Raw genomic sequence first — 18,436 nt, 5'->3', positions numbered from 1 at the left:
TTAAAGAGAAATTCATCAACAATTTTAAATTAAGATAGTTGTGCTTACCTGTCGTTCCTAAGTTTAAACTTCTATTATTATTATTATTATTATTAATAATAAATATATTATATACTATATAGTATACACACATCTGCTGTGCTGCAGGTGAGATGACAGTGTGCCAATTTATTGGGTTATTCTTTATATTATGCTATTAAGATATTTGGAATATAAGGGTACATTTTGTAAAGTGCGATTTGCTTTTGGTTTTCAAAAAAATACTTAATCTTATTTCTTAAGGAATTGAACACAATCACAATGCATTTATCTATTGAAAATACTGGAGGCAATAAGTAGTTAATAAGGACACTGAATAGTGTATTATAGAAGAAGATGAAAAAAGTACTGTGTATAGCATTTATAGGCCTTTTAAAAAGAGAAAGTGTGTGTGTAGAGGATATGACAAGACTGAGATCAAGTCTTCGATACAGAAATGTCTATCCATGGATAGAGATTCTCTTCCCCAGTAAAGCAATAGACGACAAGAATTGCAACTGGATGATCTTGGTATCTACATTTTCCATTGCCTTGGTTAAGATGAGAGAAGCAGTGCTCAAACACTGGCATATTTCGGAAACAGATCCGGTGATGTCCCAATTTTGCCTAAAGAAACCCTTATTCATCTACAAAAGGAGCAACAATTCGAAGGACTTAGAGACTTACTCTGATATTAGTCCAACTAAAGCCATGTGGCTACATCTGAAAAATGGTTCCTTCAAATGCAGTTAACTGTCAATATATGTTAATGGTCAAATTTTTTTTACATCTAAAAACTGGATCTAGCTTCAGACTAGAAGTAAGGATGACATGTGAGACCAAATTTATCTTCTATGCAATCACTTGTCCTTGTCAATATGTTTATATAGGCAATACGATATGAATGCTCAAAAAAGTAACGTAATGCATCGCTCGTCGATCAAGAAGGCAATGACCATCAGAGATCTACACACACAACTTGTGGCCAGTGTTGATAAATGTAAGGTCATGTACCTGGGGAGACATTACCAGAGTTCTACTTATAATCTAAATGTGGTAGAATTAGGCAAATTAGAGTCAGAAAAAGACCTAGGGGTGGAAATTTATAAAAAACATGGGGTCAGTGCTCAGTGCCAGGATGTGTTCATTAGAGCTGCAAGCATTAGGTCATCAGTCATTAGGTTGAAAGGTTTTAGGTCAACATATGAAGTATGTCAATATGTCAACATGCATTATATCGACACAAGCATTACGTTGACATGAAAAAGGTCGACATGAGATTTTCATGTTTTTTTTTCTTTACTATACATGTGGTCATAGAGTGAGAATAGTGTGCCAAGTGTAGCGAGCAAAGCAAGCCATGAAAGTGGACGCCGTACACTCATATGGTGTCTATGTCGACTAAGTTGACATAGACACAAAAAAAACCTGAAAAACTCATGTTGACCTTTTCCATGTTGACCTATTTCATGTGTGATTCCCCAACCTTCGGGGTACCCCCTTTTTGTGCGCTAGACTTACAGCAACAGCTAATGTGCCCGTTATGCTGTTAAAATGGGACACTGCAGGAGATAATGTCCTCAACGGTTTGCTAAACAACCATAATACTAAAAGACGGAGACCTGTATTGCCCTAGGACCCAGGGAATTTAGAGGGTCCCTGAAGAGCGAGAAGAAAGGACCATCTGTGATTGGGGTACCTGAGGTGCAAAAACAAAGAGGAGCCGTGTTGAGGAGACAAGGCGATGGAATGCTGAAGCTGGTGCCCCTGATGGAATGCTGGGTATTCTCCTACTTTTTCCCCATGCCCGCCCCTCCTGGAGTGAATGGCACAGTGAGTGTGAAACTCGCTGAAGCCATTTGCTCCCATAGTTTGTACATGCGCAATTTCACACCTGCACAAACCCCAACCATCAGGGATGGGTCTGAATTGGCCCCTTAGATCAACAGGTTAAACTTGGTGGACCAAAGTATTTTTTCAACCTCATTTACTATGTTACTATGTAAGTCTCTACTCTATCCCAGATACAGTAACACCAAGAGTCCACACATGTTCAGTGTTTTGTAGTCCTGAACCCCCAAGTGTAAGTCCTGTTGGTTGGCTAAGCTGTAGTCTTGTCCTTTGACCTATCATAAAGACCTCTGTTTTATCAGGGCTTAGTCACAGCCCACTGGCACTCATCCACTAACGGAGCTCAGGTAGACAGCAATTTATGGAAGCTATTAGGTTCTCAGTACCTGAATTAAAGGACAGCTACAGTTGTGTATCAACTGCATAGCAGTGGTAGACCAAGTCATGACATCTCATAATGAAGGCCTTTAGAGCCTGGATCGGAGTAGCACACAATTGTGTCCACCTTACCTGCCCAGAAATACATGTGCAACTATTCCAGTATTCAGAGTTGGTTTTGTCTATGTGGCTGTCTATGCTGAGCTTGTGTGCAGCATTTAGCATGTTTGATCAGGGTGCAGTTATATGTTATTAAATATATATATATATATATATATATATATATATATATATGTAAGATATTATTAATCAGTTATAGGGGCAGTTTAAGAGAGTTTTCAGATCCTGTATCTCTGTTGCGTAGATTCTAGCAACGTGTATGAGTCTTCTGTACATACACATGGTGCGGGCGTTATATTCCTGTTGCCCTATTTTCTGCTTGATTTCAGCAGCAACGGTGCTGGACTACAGAGTGGTGAGTATGATTCATGGATACAGGCCGTGCGGTGTGGGCATATTTGGACCCATGACCCATGGGCACCTTGCAACCATTATAGATATGTTGCTAATCATATATACTGTATACCGCATATGTCCATAATTAATTTTTCACCTGATGAATAGTATTTTCCTCACTTGTTGCAAACTACAAATGCATGTCTAAGTCTGTTACAGTAACTTTTAATGGCCCTATATCATTCCTGCACTCTGCCTTCCTTCCCGTTCTCTGCTTGCCCAACACTACGTGGTCAGTTGGTTCCTGACAACTTCTATTATAATGATGCTGTCAACTCTTTTTAAACATCTCACACACACAGTCTGTTTAACATGCAGCGTGCAGTCCTCAGACATTCATTTTTAATAAGGTACATAGCACTTCAGGCTCTCTAAGCGTAAAAAAATCCCATTCCTTGCTGCAGAGGTGTTCATAATGTTTAGGTTCTAGTGTGAAGGAAATCTGTTTTGCCGAGTTAAAAAAAAACCCCACAAGCAAATTCTCTGCTCATTGTGGGCATATTACCCAGAATCCCTTTCTACTGAGACTGTGCAGTTAATACATTTTTAACATTGTTTTGCATTAGACAGAGATACATCATCGAAGTGTTTACATCTTGCTGACTTTAAGTAAGTGACAGCTTAGACAAATGTATGCTTTTAACATTAACAGTTTTGCTCTTGGCAAAGTTGAGGTCAAAAACATTGTGTATTAATAATGCTATGTACCCTGTGTTCTTCTGCCACATAGGACATCTATGTGTTTTGGAAAATAGTTCTTACATAGATGATGAACTTTATTTACGTATAAATATAGAATTTGTTGGCAGAACACAATATGCTCTATTTCTTTTCTTTTCTTGTGATTTCATTTGTTTTACTTAATCGAGATGGATTATTTTTGGCCCATTTTGGAAGAAAACAGTTGATTTGTGTTTGTTCTCACATACACATTATCGCTCCAACCAGCTATTTGGCTGGTTGGAAAGATAATAGACCGGTGTGAGAACAAACAATAATCAACTGTTTTCTTCCACAATGGTCCAAAAATAATCCATCTAGAGGTAGAACTATGCTTAGCCACACATACTACAGAACTTCCCAGAAACTAAGCAGGCAGTAAGTGTTTCTTTTAGATGTTTTAATTATGTGTATAGAATGTACACTTTGGACATCCTCATAGTGGGCAGGCTTTCCCCCAAGTTGAGCCCCACTGCTCCACTATTAGGATTTTCTACAGTGGATGATACCAAAGCATTCTTGCCTTCTTTTACAGGTTGAGTATCCCCTATCCCTAAATCCAAAAGCCGTAGTATTAAAAAAAAAAACTTGTTTTTTCAGAAAATTTCAGGGGTTTTTTGCTCCTTTTTTCATACTTACCACATCCACCGGTGTCCACAGGGGGCGTGGATGCATGGGTGCGGCAGTGATGTCACCAGCGTGCCTGCAAACTCGAGCAATGCAATCCTGGGACAGCTGAAGAGGATCCTGAAAGGCCAGCATGGACGCATGGGGGCCAGCATTTCGGATAAGGAATACTCAACCTGTATTAATAATTTAGAGTTTATGAAGTCAAGACCAACTTCCTAATATTTCTGGCCTGTGATTTTCCTGGTTTTTGGTGATTTATCTCCTAGCTCCTGCTCTAGAAACTGTTATAAGGGCTTTGCTATTAATTACTTTCCCCATTACGGGATGCAGTGGATGATGTAATTGATCATATTTGGAGTTAAATAAAATTTGTATGGGCGTCACCAGAGGTCACCCTATGACTGCTGCCCAAGGTTTCACTTCTTGCTGCTTGAGCATGCGGCCAATTTTTTTTTTTTTTTTTATCTATTTTGATTTTATTCCTTGTATTATTTTACTGATGCTGTATTTTTTTAAATATTAATTCCATATTATTAATTTAATGTCTGTAAATTGTAAATGTAATCTCTTTAACAATTTGTATGTTTTTTTTACATCTTTTAACATATTTATATTACATTTGTCCATAACAGAAATTGTTTTGTACTTTTAATGCAACTTATAAAAGTGTCATCAAATGGTACAATAGTAGCTGTGATAATCATGCTCCTATCGAAACATTTGCTCTCACTATTGGGTGAGTAAGGGGAGGTCTAATCGCAGTACAGTGTCATAGGGCAGTATTCAATGAGAAAAATTCGCCCTGTTTTATGGCGAATTTGTGCTTTTTTCGCCTTGGACGGAGCATTTTGCTCTCCAAAAGCGAGCAACCCTATTCAATGTGAAATATTCGCCGTCTTTCTAAGTGATTTTCGCCGTCTCTCTCCGTGTAGCAATTCTCCATCTTTTCATGGAGAGCTGGAATGTGAACTTTTAAACTAAAAGGTTTTTTTTTTTAATTTTGTTGTCAAAAAATCTGGATTTTTTTTCTTTGAAGGGGCAAGTTATTTTTATTCATGTGCTTATAGCACATGAATATATATTTAATAAAAAAATTATTTATTTTTTTTTATTTTTTTTACACAGAGCAGCCAGCAGGGGGCCGGAGTTCTCGATCCGCTCATTAGATATTCATATATTCACTGCATCCGATCATTACATATGCATGATCGGGTGCAGTGAATACTGGGTCCCCTGCTGGCTATAGGGGGGGGGGGCAGCTTGTGCTGCCTGGGTCCCGGGGAGCCCACTTCCCCTCCACATATGTTCTGGGGCAGCCAGGGAGACTTTAATCTCCCTGGCTGCCACCGTCCCACGGCTCCCTGCCAGCTCCCTGCCGCGGACGCTCGCGGCGAGTCTTAACCACATTGAATAGAAGGAGCAGGAGTGGCAGCGAGCCCTCCGGAACAGGGCGAGTGCATGGCGAGAGAAAAAATCTCTCGCCATGCACGGCAAATTTTTTTCATTGAATACTGCCCATAGACATGTTTCATCTAATGTAAAATATTTGTATCTTACCCTCTTCCAGAGCTGGAGAACCCTTCTTTATATATGATAATGCTTGGCTGCCTCCCTATGTGATAGAAAAGGTTTAATTTCAGGGTTGCCTACCTGACCCTCTCCTTCAGGGAGAAAATGCTCTGTTCCTGGACTTCCCTGGTAATGCATGATTGCCATCAACTGTGGTGAAACACCTTTCTTATCAATTACCTAGCTGACCACAGGTGATGGTAATCATATATTACCAGGGAAGTCCAGGAACAGAACATTTTCTCCCTGAAGGAGAGGGTCAGATAGGCAACCCTGTTTAATTTACAGTTTTGCTCTCCACAGTCTTGAAACTTAGAGTACCATGGTTTGAGTTTGTGCAAGATGTATAACGATCATCTTAACTCATTATATAGTGAAGCAGCAGCATAACATTTTGAAGGGAAGTTCTGTCTGGAAACTACATTAAAAATGTATGGGCATCATAAGTTGTTATTCTTCTAGATCTCTCTGTAATCCCTAAGACTTCAGGACATATCGCTTTCTTGTTTCTCAGTCGACTTATCTAATAGCTATTTTGGGGTTTGTTTCTCCGAATTTACCTCATGTTTGCTACCTCTATCTTAGGTCTTATGCTTTTCTCAGTCTATACCACATCTCTTGGCAAACTAATCATCTTTTCAGATGCCAGTATCATCTGTAAGTGGTTAACACTCAAATATTCCTTACCTTCCCCATCTGCATTGCTACACATAGCTGAATGTTATTTTAGATCAGTTTTCAGATCTAGCTACCTCAAAAATTTCCAGAAAAGGATGAATTACTATTGTAAATACTATGATACACTAATTTTAACAGCCAATAGAACAATAGCTACCAATTTATTTTACCTCTATCAACTTAACAAATAACCCTACCCTACAATATTGCTGCCTAGGGGTCATCATTGACTCAGAACTGTTGTTTGTTCTCCACATTAAATCTGTCTCAAAATCATGTTATGTACATCTAAAAAAACGTGTGACCACGTGTGCAAACACTCCAAATTAATGGACACATTATCTCCCTCACTGATTATTGCAATAGCTGAATGCAGCGGCTAGGTTCTCCACCTCGACAACCGTTCATCATCTGCAATTCCTGTCTGTCAGTCCCTCAATTTGTTAACATATTCAATATAGAATGTTTGTATTAACAAAAAAGGCTATTAACCAAACTATACCAAAGTACATCTCTTTGATTATCTTTCTAGCCAACCTTGATCAAAAAATGAGAAGTGTATTGCTGCACTGGATTAAATATAATTAAAACAAAAGGACGGCAACCAGAAAAAAACTCCACATATAGTACAAGTCCAATGCAACCAAAAAAAAAATCCAATGTGCAATTGTTTCTTTTTAAAATATTACACAGTCTCTTTATTTAAAAAAATCAAACAGTCATAAAAAATATTAAATGAAAAGAAAGAGCCTTAAATGCAGGGAGGCAATATATACTTTTGAGCTCACCGGACCTCTTTAGAGACAGTCACCCCCGCTACCACGTTTCTGGTCTCTCTCTGGTAGGGCTACTGCCACTGTACAAGAATGCTGTTTGTAAGGAAGCTGCCCAGCCACTGTGGTTTATCTTGCCTCTATCCACAGCTGGACCTTCTGAATAGATGGTATTTCAAAGCAGGATATACAGGTATGTGATGTTAAACACCGTAAATATCTCCCCGAAGATGCGGTCTGTGCTCACAACTGAGCGGAGCGCACGCCTGAAAGTTGAAAAGAGCTGTGCAACTGCTTACACCGAAATAGTGAGTTCAAGGTGCGACAAAGATCTTATGTGCCATATTTCTCAGATAGTGCTTCTTCACTGCACCCGCCTGGTTCCTTACTATCTCCTCTGTGTCCCCAGTGAGCTCTAATCCCACTTTCAAATGAGCAATGGACTCTAGCTGCCACCAACACGTTTACATCTGTATGGGTCTTTGTCAAGGTACAGCTGGAGTGCGTGGCTCCTAATTATTTATACATCTCCAAAGAAGTCTGGTCAGTTCGATCCAGGGTACAATATATACATCTACTGTATAACTGTTGCTGGTTTTCTTAAGGTTATAGTACAATATATAGCTATATTAAAAGACAGAGTATATTGCTGTACTTCTTATAGGCATTAAAAGCATAGAGTCCATTAAAGGAAATTGGAGAAACGTGGACAAACTAGGAGATCTAGCACACGCAGAGATGCGGTGGATCTATGAATTGGACACATTACAAGTGGTTTTTATGAATGTTTTCTTTAACTCTATACTTGTGTACAATTTTTACATGTCTTTTATATATATATTTCATGTGTGCTCTGCTATTATATATGTATACATATTGTGTGCTCTCTTAGAAAAACACTTTTATACCACCTTTGTTATACCTATAAGATATAGGTATAAATAATTAGGAGCCACGCACTCCAGCTGTACCTTGACAAAGACCCACACAGGTGGAAATGCGTTGGTGGCAGCTGGATTCCGTTCATAATTTGAAAGCAGGATTATAGCTCACTGGGGACACAGAGGAGATAGTAAGGAACCCGAGAGGTGCAGTGAAGTAGATATATCGGAGAAATACTGCACAAAAGCTCATTGTCAAGCATTGAACCCGCTATTTCAGTGTAAGCAGTTGCACAGCTCTTTTCAACTTTCAGCCGTGCGCCCCGCTCAGCTGTGAGCACAGACAGCTTCTGCGCAGAGATATTTATGGTGTTTAACATCACATACCCGTGTATCCTGCTTTAAAATAACATCTTTCCAGAAGATCCATGTTATATAAGGAACTGAGGATGGAGGCAAGTTAAACTGCAATGGCAGTGCGGTTTGCTTACAAACAGCTTTCCTGTAAAGTGGAAGTAGCCCCACCAGAAAGAGACCAGAAACGTGGAAGCGGGAGAGACTGTCTCTAAAGAGGTCCGGTGAGCTCAAAAGTATATATTGCCTCCCTGCATTTGAGGCTCGCTCTTTTCATTTAATAATTTTTATGATTTTTTAAAATAAATAGACTGTAAAATTTTAAAAAGAAACAATTGCACTTTTTGGTTGCATTGGACTTGTACTATATGTGGAGTTTTTATCACATCCCCGTCCTTTTGTTTTAAATATATTTAGTTGAGCGCTGCAGTACACTTCTCATTTTTTTAACAAATTTCTGTCTTTTTGGATAGTATATGGTTGAACTATCCTTGTGAGGTGCAGCAGCAGGACTAAAGCGCTCAAGATTGCTTTGAACCACTAAAACTTCCCTAGCCAACCTCTTTGCATAACCTTGCAATTATCCACATTGAACCTCGTTTTCCACTTTTTTGCCCATTCATCTAGTTTATTAAGACCGTTCTGAAGCAAGGAGACATCCTCGGTTGATCTAATTACTCTGTTCAATTTTGTGTCAACAGCAAAGATGGAAACCTTGCTGAGTATTCCCACCCCAATATCATTAATAAATATGTTAAATAAAAGGGGCCCTATTTATTTATTATTTATTTACAGTTTCTTATATAGCGCAGCAGATTCCGTTGCGCTTTACAATAGTAGACAGTGATAAGACAAACTGGGTAACAACAGACAGACTTGGAGGTAGGAGGGCCCTGCTGCAAGCTTACAATCTATAGGGATATAGGGGGGAAACACAAGGACAGGCACCAGTAATAGCATAGCAGTCCCACCAAGTTACAAGTCCAGAAGGGAAGCTATATAATACATAGGTGCCTCGGAGGGTTATGCATGTAGAACTTAAATATGATAGGCTTGCCTGAAGTGGTGAGTTTTCAGGGAACGCTTGAAAGTTTGGAGGCTAGCGGAGAGTCTTATTGTGCGTGGAAGGGCATTCCATAGGATGGGAGCAGCCCGATGAAAGTCCTGTAATAGTGAATGGGAGCTAGTGATCCGCTCAGATGAGAGACGCAAATCTTGTGCAGAGCGGAGTGGTCGAGATGCGAGATATTTTGTGATAAGTGCAGAGATATATGCTGGTGCAGTATGGTTAATAGCTTTATATGCAAGTAGAAGTGTTTTATATTGAATACGGTAATATACAGGCAACCAATGGAGGGACTGGCAGAGCAGATCAGCAGACAATGAGCGTCTTGCAAGGAAGATCAGCCTAGCAGCAGCATTTAAAATGGATTGCAGTGGTGACAGTCTGTTCTTGGGAAGACCAGTTAGGAGACTATTGCAATAATCAATGCAGGATATAATGAGTGCATGGATAAGAGATTTGGTAGTGTCTTGTGTGAGATAGGGTCGTATTTTGGATATGTTTTTTAGATGCATGTAACATGATTTGGAGCCAAATTGAATGTGGGGAAAGGACAGTTCAGAGTCAAGGATGACCCCTAAGCAACGAGCTTGTGGGGTAGGGTAGATTATCGAGTTGTCAACAGCGATGGAGATGTCAGGATGGTAACTGTTCTTAGTTGGCGGGAATATAAGTAATTCCGTTTTGGAAATATTGAGTTTGAGTTGGCGACAAGACATCCAAGATGAGATGGCAGAGAGACAATCATAAACTCGACCCAAAACCACTGGTGACAACTCTGGGGTTGATAGATAGATTTGAGTATCATCAGCATACAAGTGATACTGAAATCCGAAAGAGCTGCTTAGTTTGCTAAGAGAGGAGGTATAGATTGAGAAAAGCAGAGGATCTAAGACTGAACCTTGCGGAACTCCGACTGACAGAGGTAATGAAGAGGAAGTAGAGTTAGAGAAGCGAACACTGAAAGAGCGATCAGATAGGTAAGATGTGAACCAGGAAAGGGCTGTATCATTAAGACCTAGGGAGTATAGTGTTTGTAAGAGAAGAGAGTGATCGACGGTGTCAAATGCAGCAGAAAGATCAAGAAGAATAAGTATTGAGTAATGACTTTTAGACTTAGCCGTTACCAGATCATTCACCACTTTAGTCAGTGCTGTCTCAGTGGAGTGTTGAGAGCGAAAGCCTGACTGAAGTGGGTCTAATAGGGTGTTAGAGTTAAGAAAGTTTGTAAAGGGCGAGAGTAGACAAGTCTCTCCAGTATCTTGGAGAGGCATGGGAGCTGAGATATAGGACGATAGTTAGAGAGAGAGTTAGGGTCAGAATTCTGTTATTTTAGAATAGGAGTTATCACTGCATGTTTGAGCAGAGAAGGAAAGTACCAGTAGTAAGAGAGAGATTGCCGATTTTAGTTAAGGTTGGAATAATCACAGGAGATAGATTTTTAATGACTTGCGTAGGTATAGGATCGAGAGGAGAGGTAGTAAAGTAAGAGGATAAGAAGAGTGCGGATACTTCCTTTTCATTTGTGGGCTCAAATGAAGAGAAAGTGCCAGAGGGTTCAGGTGGGAAAGAAAGAGGGTTAGAGGTTGTGGAGGAGCATACCATTTCATCTCGGATGTTATCAATTTTGTCCTTAAAGTAGGAGGCAAGTTCTTGTGCACTGATGGTAGCCGGTGGGGGAGGAGGGGGAGGGTACAGAAGAGACTTAAAGGTGTTAAAAAGTCGCTTAGGGTTGGTGGCATGAGAAGAGATGAGAGATTGGTAGTATGTTTGTTTGGCAGTGTCCAAAGCATTGCTGTAGGAGAGGTAGCTAGTTTTATATGCGAGGAAATCAGTCATACTACGAGATTTGCGCCACTGGCGTTCTACTTTACGTGACTGATTTCGTAGTTGTCTTGGGCCCAAGCACTGACCCCTGTGGCACTCCACTTAGTACTGGTATCATATTTGATATTGCGCCATTCACAACCACTCTCTGTTCTCTATTACAGAGCCAGTTCCCTACCATCTACAAATTCTTACCCCTAGTCCCAGTTCCTACATTTTGTTTATCAACCTCTTGTGTGTCACTGTATCAAAGGCCTTAGCAATATCTAAGAAGACCACATCTACAGCATTTCCATTATCAAGATTTTTGCTGACATCCTCATAGAAGCCTAGTAAATTTGTTTGGCATGAACGATTTTTCACAAACCCATGTTGGTTGATACTAATTAAACTATGAAGATCTAAATATTCCTGGATACCATCCCTTAAAAATCCCTCAAATAGTTTACCCACTATTGATGTTAAGCTCACAGGTTTGTAATTATCTGGGTCATCCCTTTCCTTTTTAAAATATTGGCACTACCTCAGCTAATCTCCAGTATTTTGGTACCTTACCTGATGTAAGTGAGTTATCAAAAATGTAATACAGTGGGGTTGCTAATTATTCCCTTAGTTCCATTAGTACCCTAGGATGAATCCCATCTGGGCCTGGTGATTTGTTTTGATTTTGCTGAGCCGCAATTTTATCTCATCTGTCGTGAAAGCAATGTTAAGATCTGGCTTCCTCGTTTCATTTGTGGTACCTGTAAGTTCCATTGTCTGTTATCCCCTGATGAGAAACATTTGTTTAACAGTTCTGCTTTTCCCTTATCCTATGTAAAGGTTTTTCCATCAATATTGGTTAATGGGCCTATGTTCTCTTTAATTATTTGTTTACTATTGATGTGTTTGAAAAACTTCTTGGGGTTGGTTTTACTCTCAGAGGCTATGCGCTCCTCATTATCCCTTTTAGCTATTTTGATTACTCTTTATTTATTTAATTCTTTGTATTTGCTGAATGCCTCATCATTCACGTTATCCTTATAAACATTTAAAAGCTATTGTCTTATTATTGATTGCTGTTCTTTTTTATCCAACCATGATAGCTTTTTCTTATTGAATTTACATTTATTGCTTTTTTGGGATGTATTTAGTTGTTAGTGATTCGAGCACATCTTTTAGTGTTTCCCACATTTCCTCTGCATTCTTCCCCTAAAATAACCCTTCCCACTCAATTTCTTTTAAAGATTCCTTGAATAATTTGAAGTTAGCTTTTCTAAAATTTAGTATTGTAGCCAGTCCTTTAGGTTGTAGTTTGCAGAACTTCTAGCCAACCTTTTTAGGAACAGTTAGATGCATGACAAATATTTTGACAGATCAGTTTTCTATGAACTGTAGACTCTGTATAGAACAGCTGTATAACTCAGAGGCATGCTGTATACTGATATGTTTTACTTATTAAATAGAAAAATGTGCAATTCCTCTGTTATTTATTGTATTTATTTAATTATAAACAGGAATATATTTCAATAAATTTGTTTTCTTTCTTCTGCATATTTTTATACTTTGCGTTTGGCTGCCCTACATTATGGCTGCTGATACATGACCCTGTCCTGCAATCTTCTGTACTATAGTAACTTTTTTTCCGGGGCTGCACAGGCTGGAAGTCTTCCCCTTGATTGCTATGATTACCCATAGTGTTTTACTTAGGATGGAACCAGTACTTTTTACTTTTTCTTTTACTTACAGAACTTGTGGATGGGAAGTGGGTGACAGCTTAAGGAAATGCATGATCATATTTCATTAACAGACATAGAGCTCTGCATCCACTGACAAGATAGCAGGAGGCAATGCATCATAATCAGCTGTGTGTGTGACAAAACATTTATATCCAGGCATGGTTGCAGCTGTTATCATTGAGAGTCAGTTTGCTGTTGGCAATGTCTATAGCCTAGGTTATCATCACTGAAGTGACTTAACTCCCTGATTAATGTTTGTATATTGATAAATAAGCATTTCCCTAATAAGTACAATGGAGTAGTGACTACAGCTCTTGTTAAAGTGTGAATGTGTTCCTGCACAGACACAAATGACAAATAAATCCACTTTTTATACCTTTTCTCTTGTCGCTGGTCCCTAGGTTTTGAAATGGGCAACAAAGGGCAGAAAAGGCAACACTCTATGTGGGGGCACTCTACTGTAGTTACAAACAACTTTATCACAATATTAGCTAAAAACGTGATCCATAAACACAAAACAAAGCAACACATATACATGTATATGTCAAATAAATCCTTGTAACATTATTATTTGTATCATCAATTTATCCAGGTAGCAAATTCAAATATCAAGCATTACATATATCCCTGGCTCATGGCGTGAGTGGGGCTATATATCGCACTTAGGGTGCCGGACGGGTTCCCGACAGTCATTTACCCGACCTCGGGATCCCAACTGTCAAAATGCAGACAGCCAGGTGCCCGATGGCCACCCGCTATTTTCCCTCGTGGTGGTCCACGACCCCCATAGAGGGAGAATAGAATAGGTGGCTCGCGTAGCGAGCCACCGTGCCCGCATCGTGGCGAGTGCAGCGCGGCGAGTGCAGTGACCCCGCAAGGGTCTTTTTTGCACCTTCCATGCTGTCTGAGTACAGGCAGTCGGGATAATGACTGTCGGGATCCAGACTGTCGGAGTCCCATACCACACCCGCACTTACAGTCCCACCTAAACTTGTTTTTCTCTGCATACCCATAGAGTTAAATCCAAAAATACATGAATCTGAGTCAAGAAAGACCTCAAAAGTAGCAGTTTACTGTGCCATTGCAATTTTAACTTGCATCTAATAGGATTGACTACTAGGAGTTGATAATAGAACTAGGGAGGACAATCCTGGGCCATTTTTTCAATCCTGAGATTCTGAATTGAAAAACTCTCAATCCTGAGATTCCCGGGATACTCAAGGTTGGCCTCCAGACATCATGCCAATCTTGGAACTGCTGTGTAGTAGTTCTTAAACAGATGGGCGGGCACTTCTGAAGGTCACACCACACAGCCACTCAATCTGGTTGCTGGGAAACATCTGAGCCTAGCACTGTTGGTGCTCAATGCTGCCCATCATAAATAAGCAAACAGTGCATGCAAACATTTATCCCGATATTTCGGGATTGGAGGCTCCAATCCTAGGATTAAAATTGCGGAAATTTTGGGCCTCAATCACAGGATCCTGAAGATCCTGGGATTGGCATCCCTAAATAGAACCTCTGTGGAAACACAGTTGTATGCCTGTGGTAGGATGAAATGTATTTATTAAATGTATGATGACTTGGGTATACAAGTAAATTAAGATTTAAGACCATTGTAAACTTGATAGAATGATTATTATACTTCTCTGTCTCCTCAGGTATGCAGTGGGAATTGCTTATAAGTCTGCTCCAAAAAATGAATGGATTGGCAAGAACAACTCTTCGTGGGTTTTCTCTCGATGTAATAACAATTTCATTGTTAGGCACAATAATAAGGAAATTCTGTTGGATGTTCATCCGCAGCTGAAACGATTGGGTGTCCTTTTAGACTACGACAATAATACGCTCTCTTTCTATGATCCAGCTAACTCCCTGCACCTGCACACCTTTGAAATCTCATTCATCCTGCCTGTTTTTCCTACCTTTACAATATGGAACAAGTCTCTGTTGATACTCTCAGGGCTCCCCGCTCCAGATTTTATGGACACATTTATGCCCCTGCAGCAAGAGTGCATCTGTAGACCTCAAGAATCACCATATGTATCGGGACTCAAAGCCTGCCAGTGAACACTAATACTGTATTATAGCCTTTTACTAGAGTACAAATTATTGGACACGTGTATTCTGATCGGGATCCTTTCCAATAGACATAAGTCTGCAGCGAGTGGGAAAAGATGAAAGTTCTTGCTTAGGTAAAGCTTTGCCGGTGGCACTTTCGGAGGTCTAGGTTTGGAGACGCAGATAACTTAGCTAGCTTTATTAAATTAAAACCTTAAGGTATTTTTTGAAAGACTGTGAAAATGTCTTCCTACAGTACATCAGACGGTATACTATATGAATATTATATATATATCTATCAAAAAGCTATTTTGAAATGTACATATGATGAAGGGTTAATATTGCAGACTAATCAAATTGTCTCATTTATATTACAGTATTCAAAAGCTATTGCAGTGCAGAAGCTGCTGTTTGGAACTGTGAGTGCCGCTTAACACGGGAATGGTTATGGGTGTCATTGATGGTTTTCATGTCTGGAAAAATCCAATGACTGCTGCTAAACAGATGAATCTTTTTATCTGACCACATTATGCCAATATTGTTCCTTGTAACCATTCCTTAAGTAAAAGTATGAATATATTTATTAAAATCTAACAAATTTTCAATGTAATACAAAAGAATACATTAGTAAAGCATTTTCCTAAGTATAGTGAAACAGACATAGACGTCTTCAGATTTGCTATGATCACTTCTATTGCAATAGGAAATTGAGCTGTAATAGGAAAAACCTAGGACTGTAAAATGCAGTTATATCTACTAAAATAAACTCAAACTATAGGATATGTTTCATGTATAAATGATGTACGCGTTGTAACTCAGTCAACCTGTAGTAGCGGAAGGCAGACATCCCACATATCAGTGAGGCCTAACCTACCGATTTGTTTGCTGCATAAACTTTGCAAGAAGAAAAATAATAATTATAGCTGCTTACCTGCCTGAACTATGAATTCCTGGTTCATCTATTTCGGTAATTATAGTTTAGCATAATGAGACATACAATCGCATGTCTGCTATTACTTCAAAATCTCACAGTGTGACTTAAGCTGCGCATACACCTTAAGATTTAGGGGTAAATCTACTATATATTCTAAATATGAAAAAATATGATATTGCCCATAGCAGCCAATCAGATTCTGTCTATAATTTTCTAAGATGCAATAGAGAAATGATAGACAAAATATTAGTGGTTGCTAAACATCACCTCTTTTAATTTTTAGAAGCTTTAGTAAATGTACCCCCTATTCTCTGCTAATTTACAGATACCTGCAATCAGGTAAACACTGCCCAGGCATAGTGCATTCCCGCCCCATGCAAGCCTTAGAGTTGCTTGTGATTAGCTGCAAATACATTTGGACCAGAGTTGACGTCACGAGCCTTCCCCTCAAATGCCTAGGCACACCTGCGTTTTCCCTAACACGGCCATTAACCCCAAAGGCTGGCTTCCTGTCAATTACCTTGTAGATGTCCAGTGATCAATAAAGTTTATCGCAGGATTGGCTCGCACATGCATGCTCTAAGCTATACGCATGTGCTGTTTATCAATGATCGCCCAACCTGCAAATTTGCAGCTGTGTGATCAGGTCTGAATAACCCCAATTGTCCTATTTGGCTTTTCGGAACGAAAATCTAGGAAAATTTGGCTGCAAATGATGATTGACAATTTGCTCCCAAACAGTGAAAAACAGACAAAGATGGTAAATAATACAAATTTGTTAAATCAATTTGTTTTAACCAATTTGTATTAATGCCGATTTTTTGCAATTTTTCTGGCATTTCAGAGCAAAATATCAATTGTCATTTGCTCCTAAACTTTACCCGATTGATGTTCCAACCAGCCAGATTGGACAATACTTTTTATATAATTATCCAATGATCCTAAACTCCACCATAACAATCCAGATGTTAAAAATATCCATGCTTCAGTCCAGATGGTTAGATCAAATAATCACCCACATAATTAAATCACCTGTGCTAAATCATGTATAGCCTTAAAACCTGGACTGTAATGGGGGAGTTTCAAAAATTGCACTGGTGCATTTTGCTGAAAATAATTATTGGGTACCCTTTTGAGTATTGGAATAAGAGAATAAAGTTACTGTACATACAGTATAGGCACTGTGGCACCCATTTCTGGCGGCGTAATAATATATGTCACATTATCCTTTTAGTATAATCTTAAAAAGAAAATAGTTACCACAAGTTTGCATTAAAATATGAAACTTGTCACATTATTCTGGGCAAAGTTTTCATTTCTCTGATGTTTATGATCCATGTGACTTACTTGCACACAGCTCAGTGTAATGTTACAGAACATTACAGCTGTTGCTGGGACAGGAATATTCAATTGCATAGAATTATTCAGCAGGAGACATGATTCATCCACTTGCTCATCGCTGCTAAAAAGATGGATGGGCAGCTTCATTTTTAAAATGCTATTCTTGCAAGCCTGCTTACAGTACTTTTATCACATTGCCCATTATAAACTAGAAATGACATCACAAACACTTAGCAGCATCATATCAACATTAAACAGAAAACCGAACACGGCTTCCACCAGCGTAAAACACTTTAAAAAAAAAAAAGTTTTAACCCCTTATTCCTATAGTATTAATATAGTATAAATTAAGATTATTGCCAGAAACCACCCACTTCCAGGGAAAACATTTACGGTTTGAATTTGTTTAAACTCAGTGAATCCAGTTTTTAAATAGACTATGGTTAAGTATTTCTGTATATTTCCAATGTGACACCCTTATATGCCAAAACTACAATGAATTGTTAAATATAATTGTTGCCCTTTTCTGAATATACCAAAAAGGGGATTTACTTTTTTCAGGAAATAATAATTGTTAAAAGGATGAAATGTATATAAATAAAAATTGTGCAATATTATTTATTGTAGTGTTATTTTTACAGTTCTCTTTCCAACTCCAGTAGCGTAAAGCATTCTTATATATTTTACCACACACACTATCCAGTTCTAATTCTAACAACTACTGATTTACATCCCCTTTCCATCACAAGACTATTCCAGAAGATGTAACTGTTGAGTTGACTTATCTACTGTATCTAGTTACTGTTTTCTCTTCAAGATGCAGTTACAGTAAAGCCCCATACACACTACACAATGGGGACCGTGGCCGATATAGTTAACCAAATCGTCCGCTGGTGGCCGATATTGTCCATGCTCACTGAACAGTATCAGCCACCGATATCATTCAGTGATGTCACCGTAACCCACTAAACATGCAGGTCGTTTGGTTATATTGCCAAGTTGACTTGCATGTTTGGAAAACATCAATCATCGTTAATAACATGAAGAAGCGCACATCGTTAACTATATTGAGTGAACACAGTAGACCAAGCATGTCCAAAAAGTGGCCTTCCAGCTTTTGTGAA

The 18,436-nt window shown here is 39.0% G+C and overlaps 1 protein-coding gene across 3 annotated transcripts in view; it reads left to right on the top strand.

The window, feature by feature from the left end:
• MID2 (midline 2) overlaps positions 1-17,929 on the top strand; it is a 241,980-nt gene extending 224,051 nt beyond the window's left edge. For all 3 annotated transcript variants that reach the window (XM_083159114.1, XM_083159113.1, XM_083159112.1), the window contains one exon: positions 14,638-17,929. In XM_083159114.1, coding sequence (XP_083015240.1) covers positions 14,638-15,046 — 409 coding nt within the window. In that variant the 3' untranslated portion in view covers positions 15,047-17,929. The remainder of the gene's footprint in view (positions 1-14,637) is intronic.
• Positions 17,930-18,436: the final 507 nt, after the last annotated feature.

This window comes from Crinia signifera, chromosome 9, assembly GCF_055691185.1.
Source record: "Crinia signifera chromosome 9, ASM5569118v1, whole genome shotgun sequence".
Lineage (NCBI taxonomy): Eukaryota > Metazoa > Chordata > Amphibia > Anura > Myobatrachidae > Crinia > Crinia signifera.
Note: the sequence above shows the minus strand (reverse complement) of the source record. Positions and strands in the feature narration are given on the sequence as shown.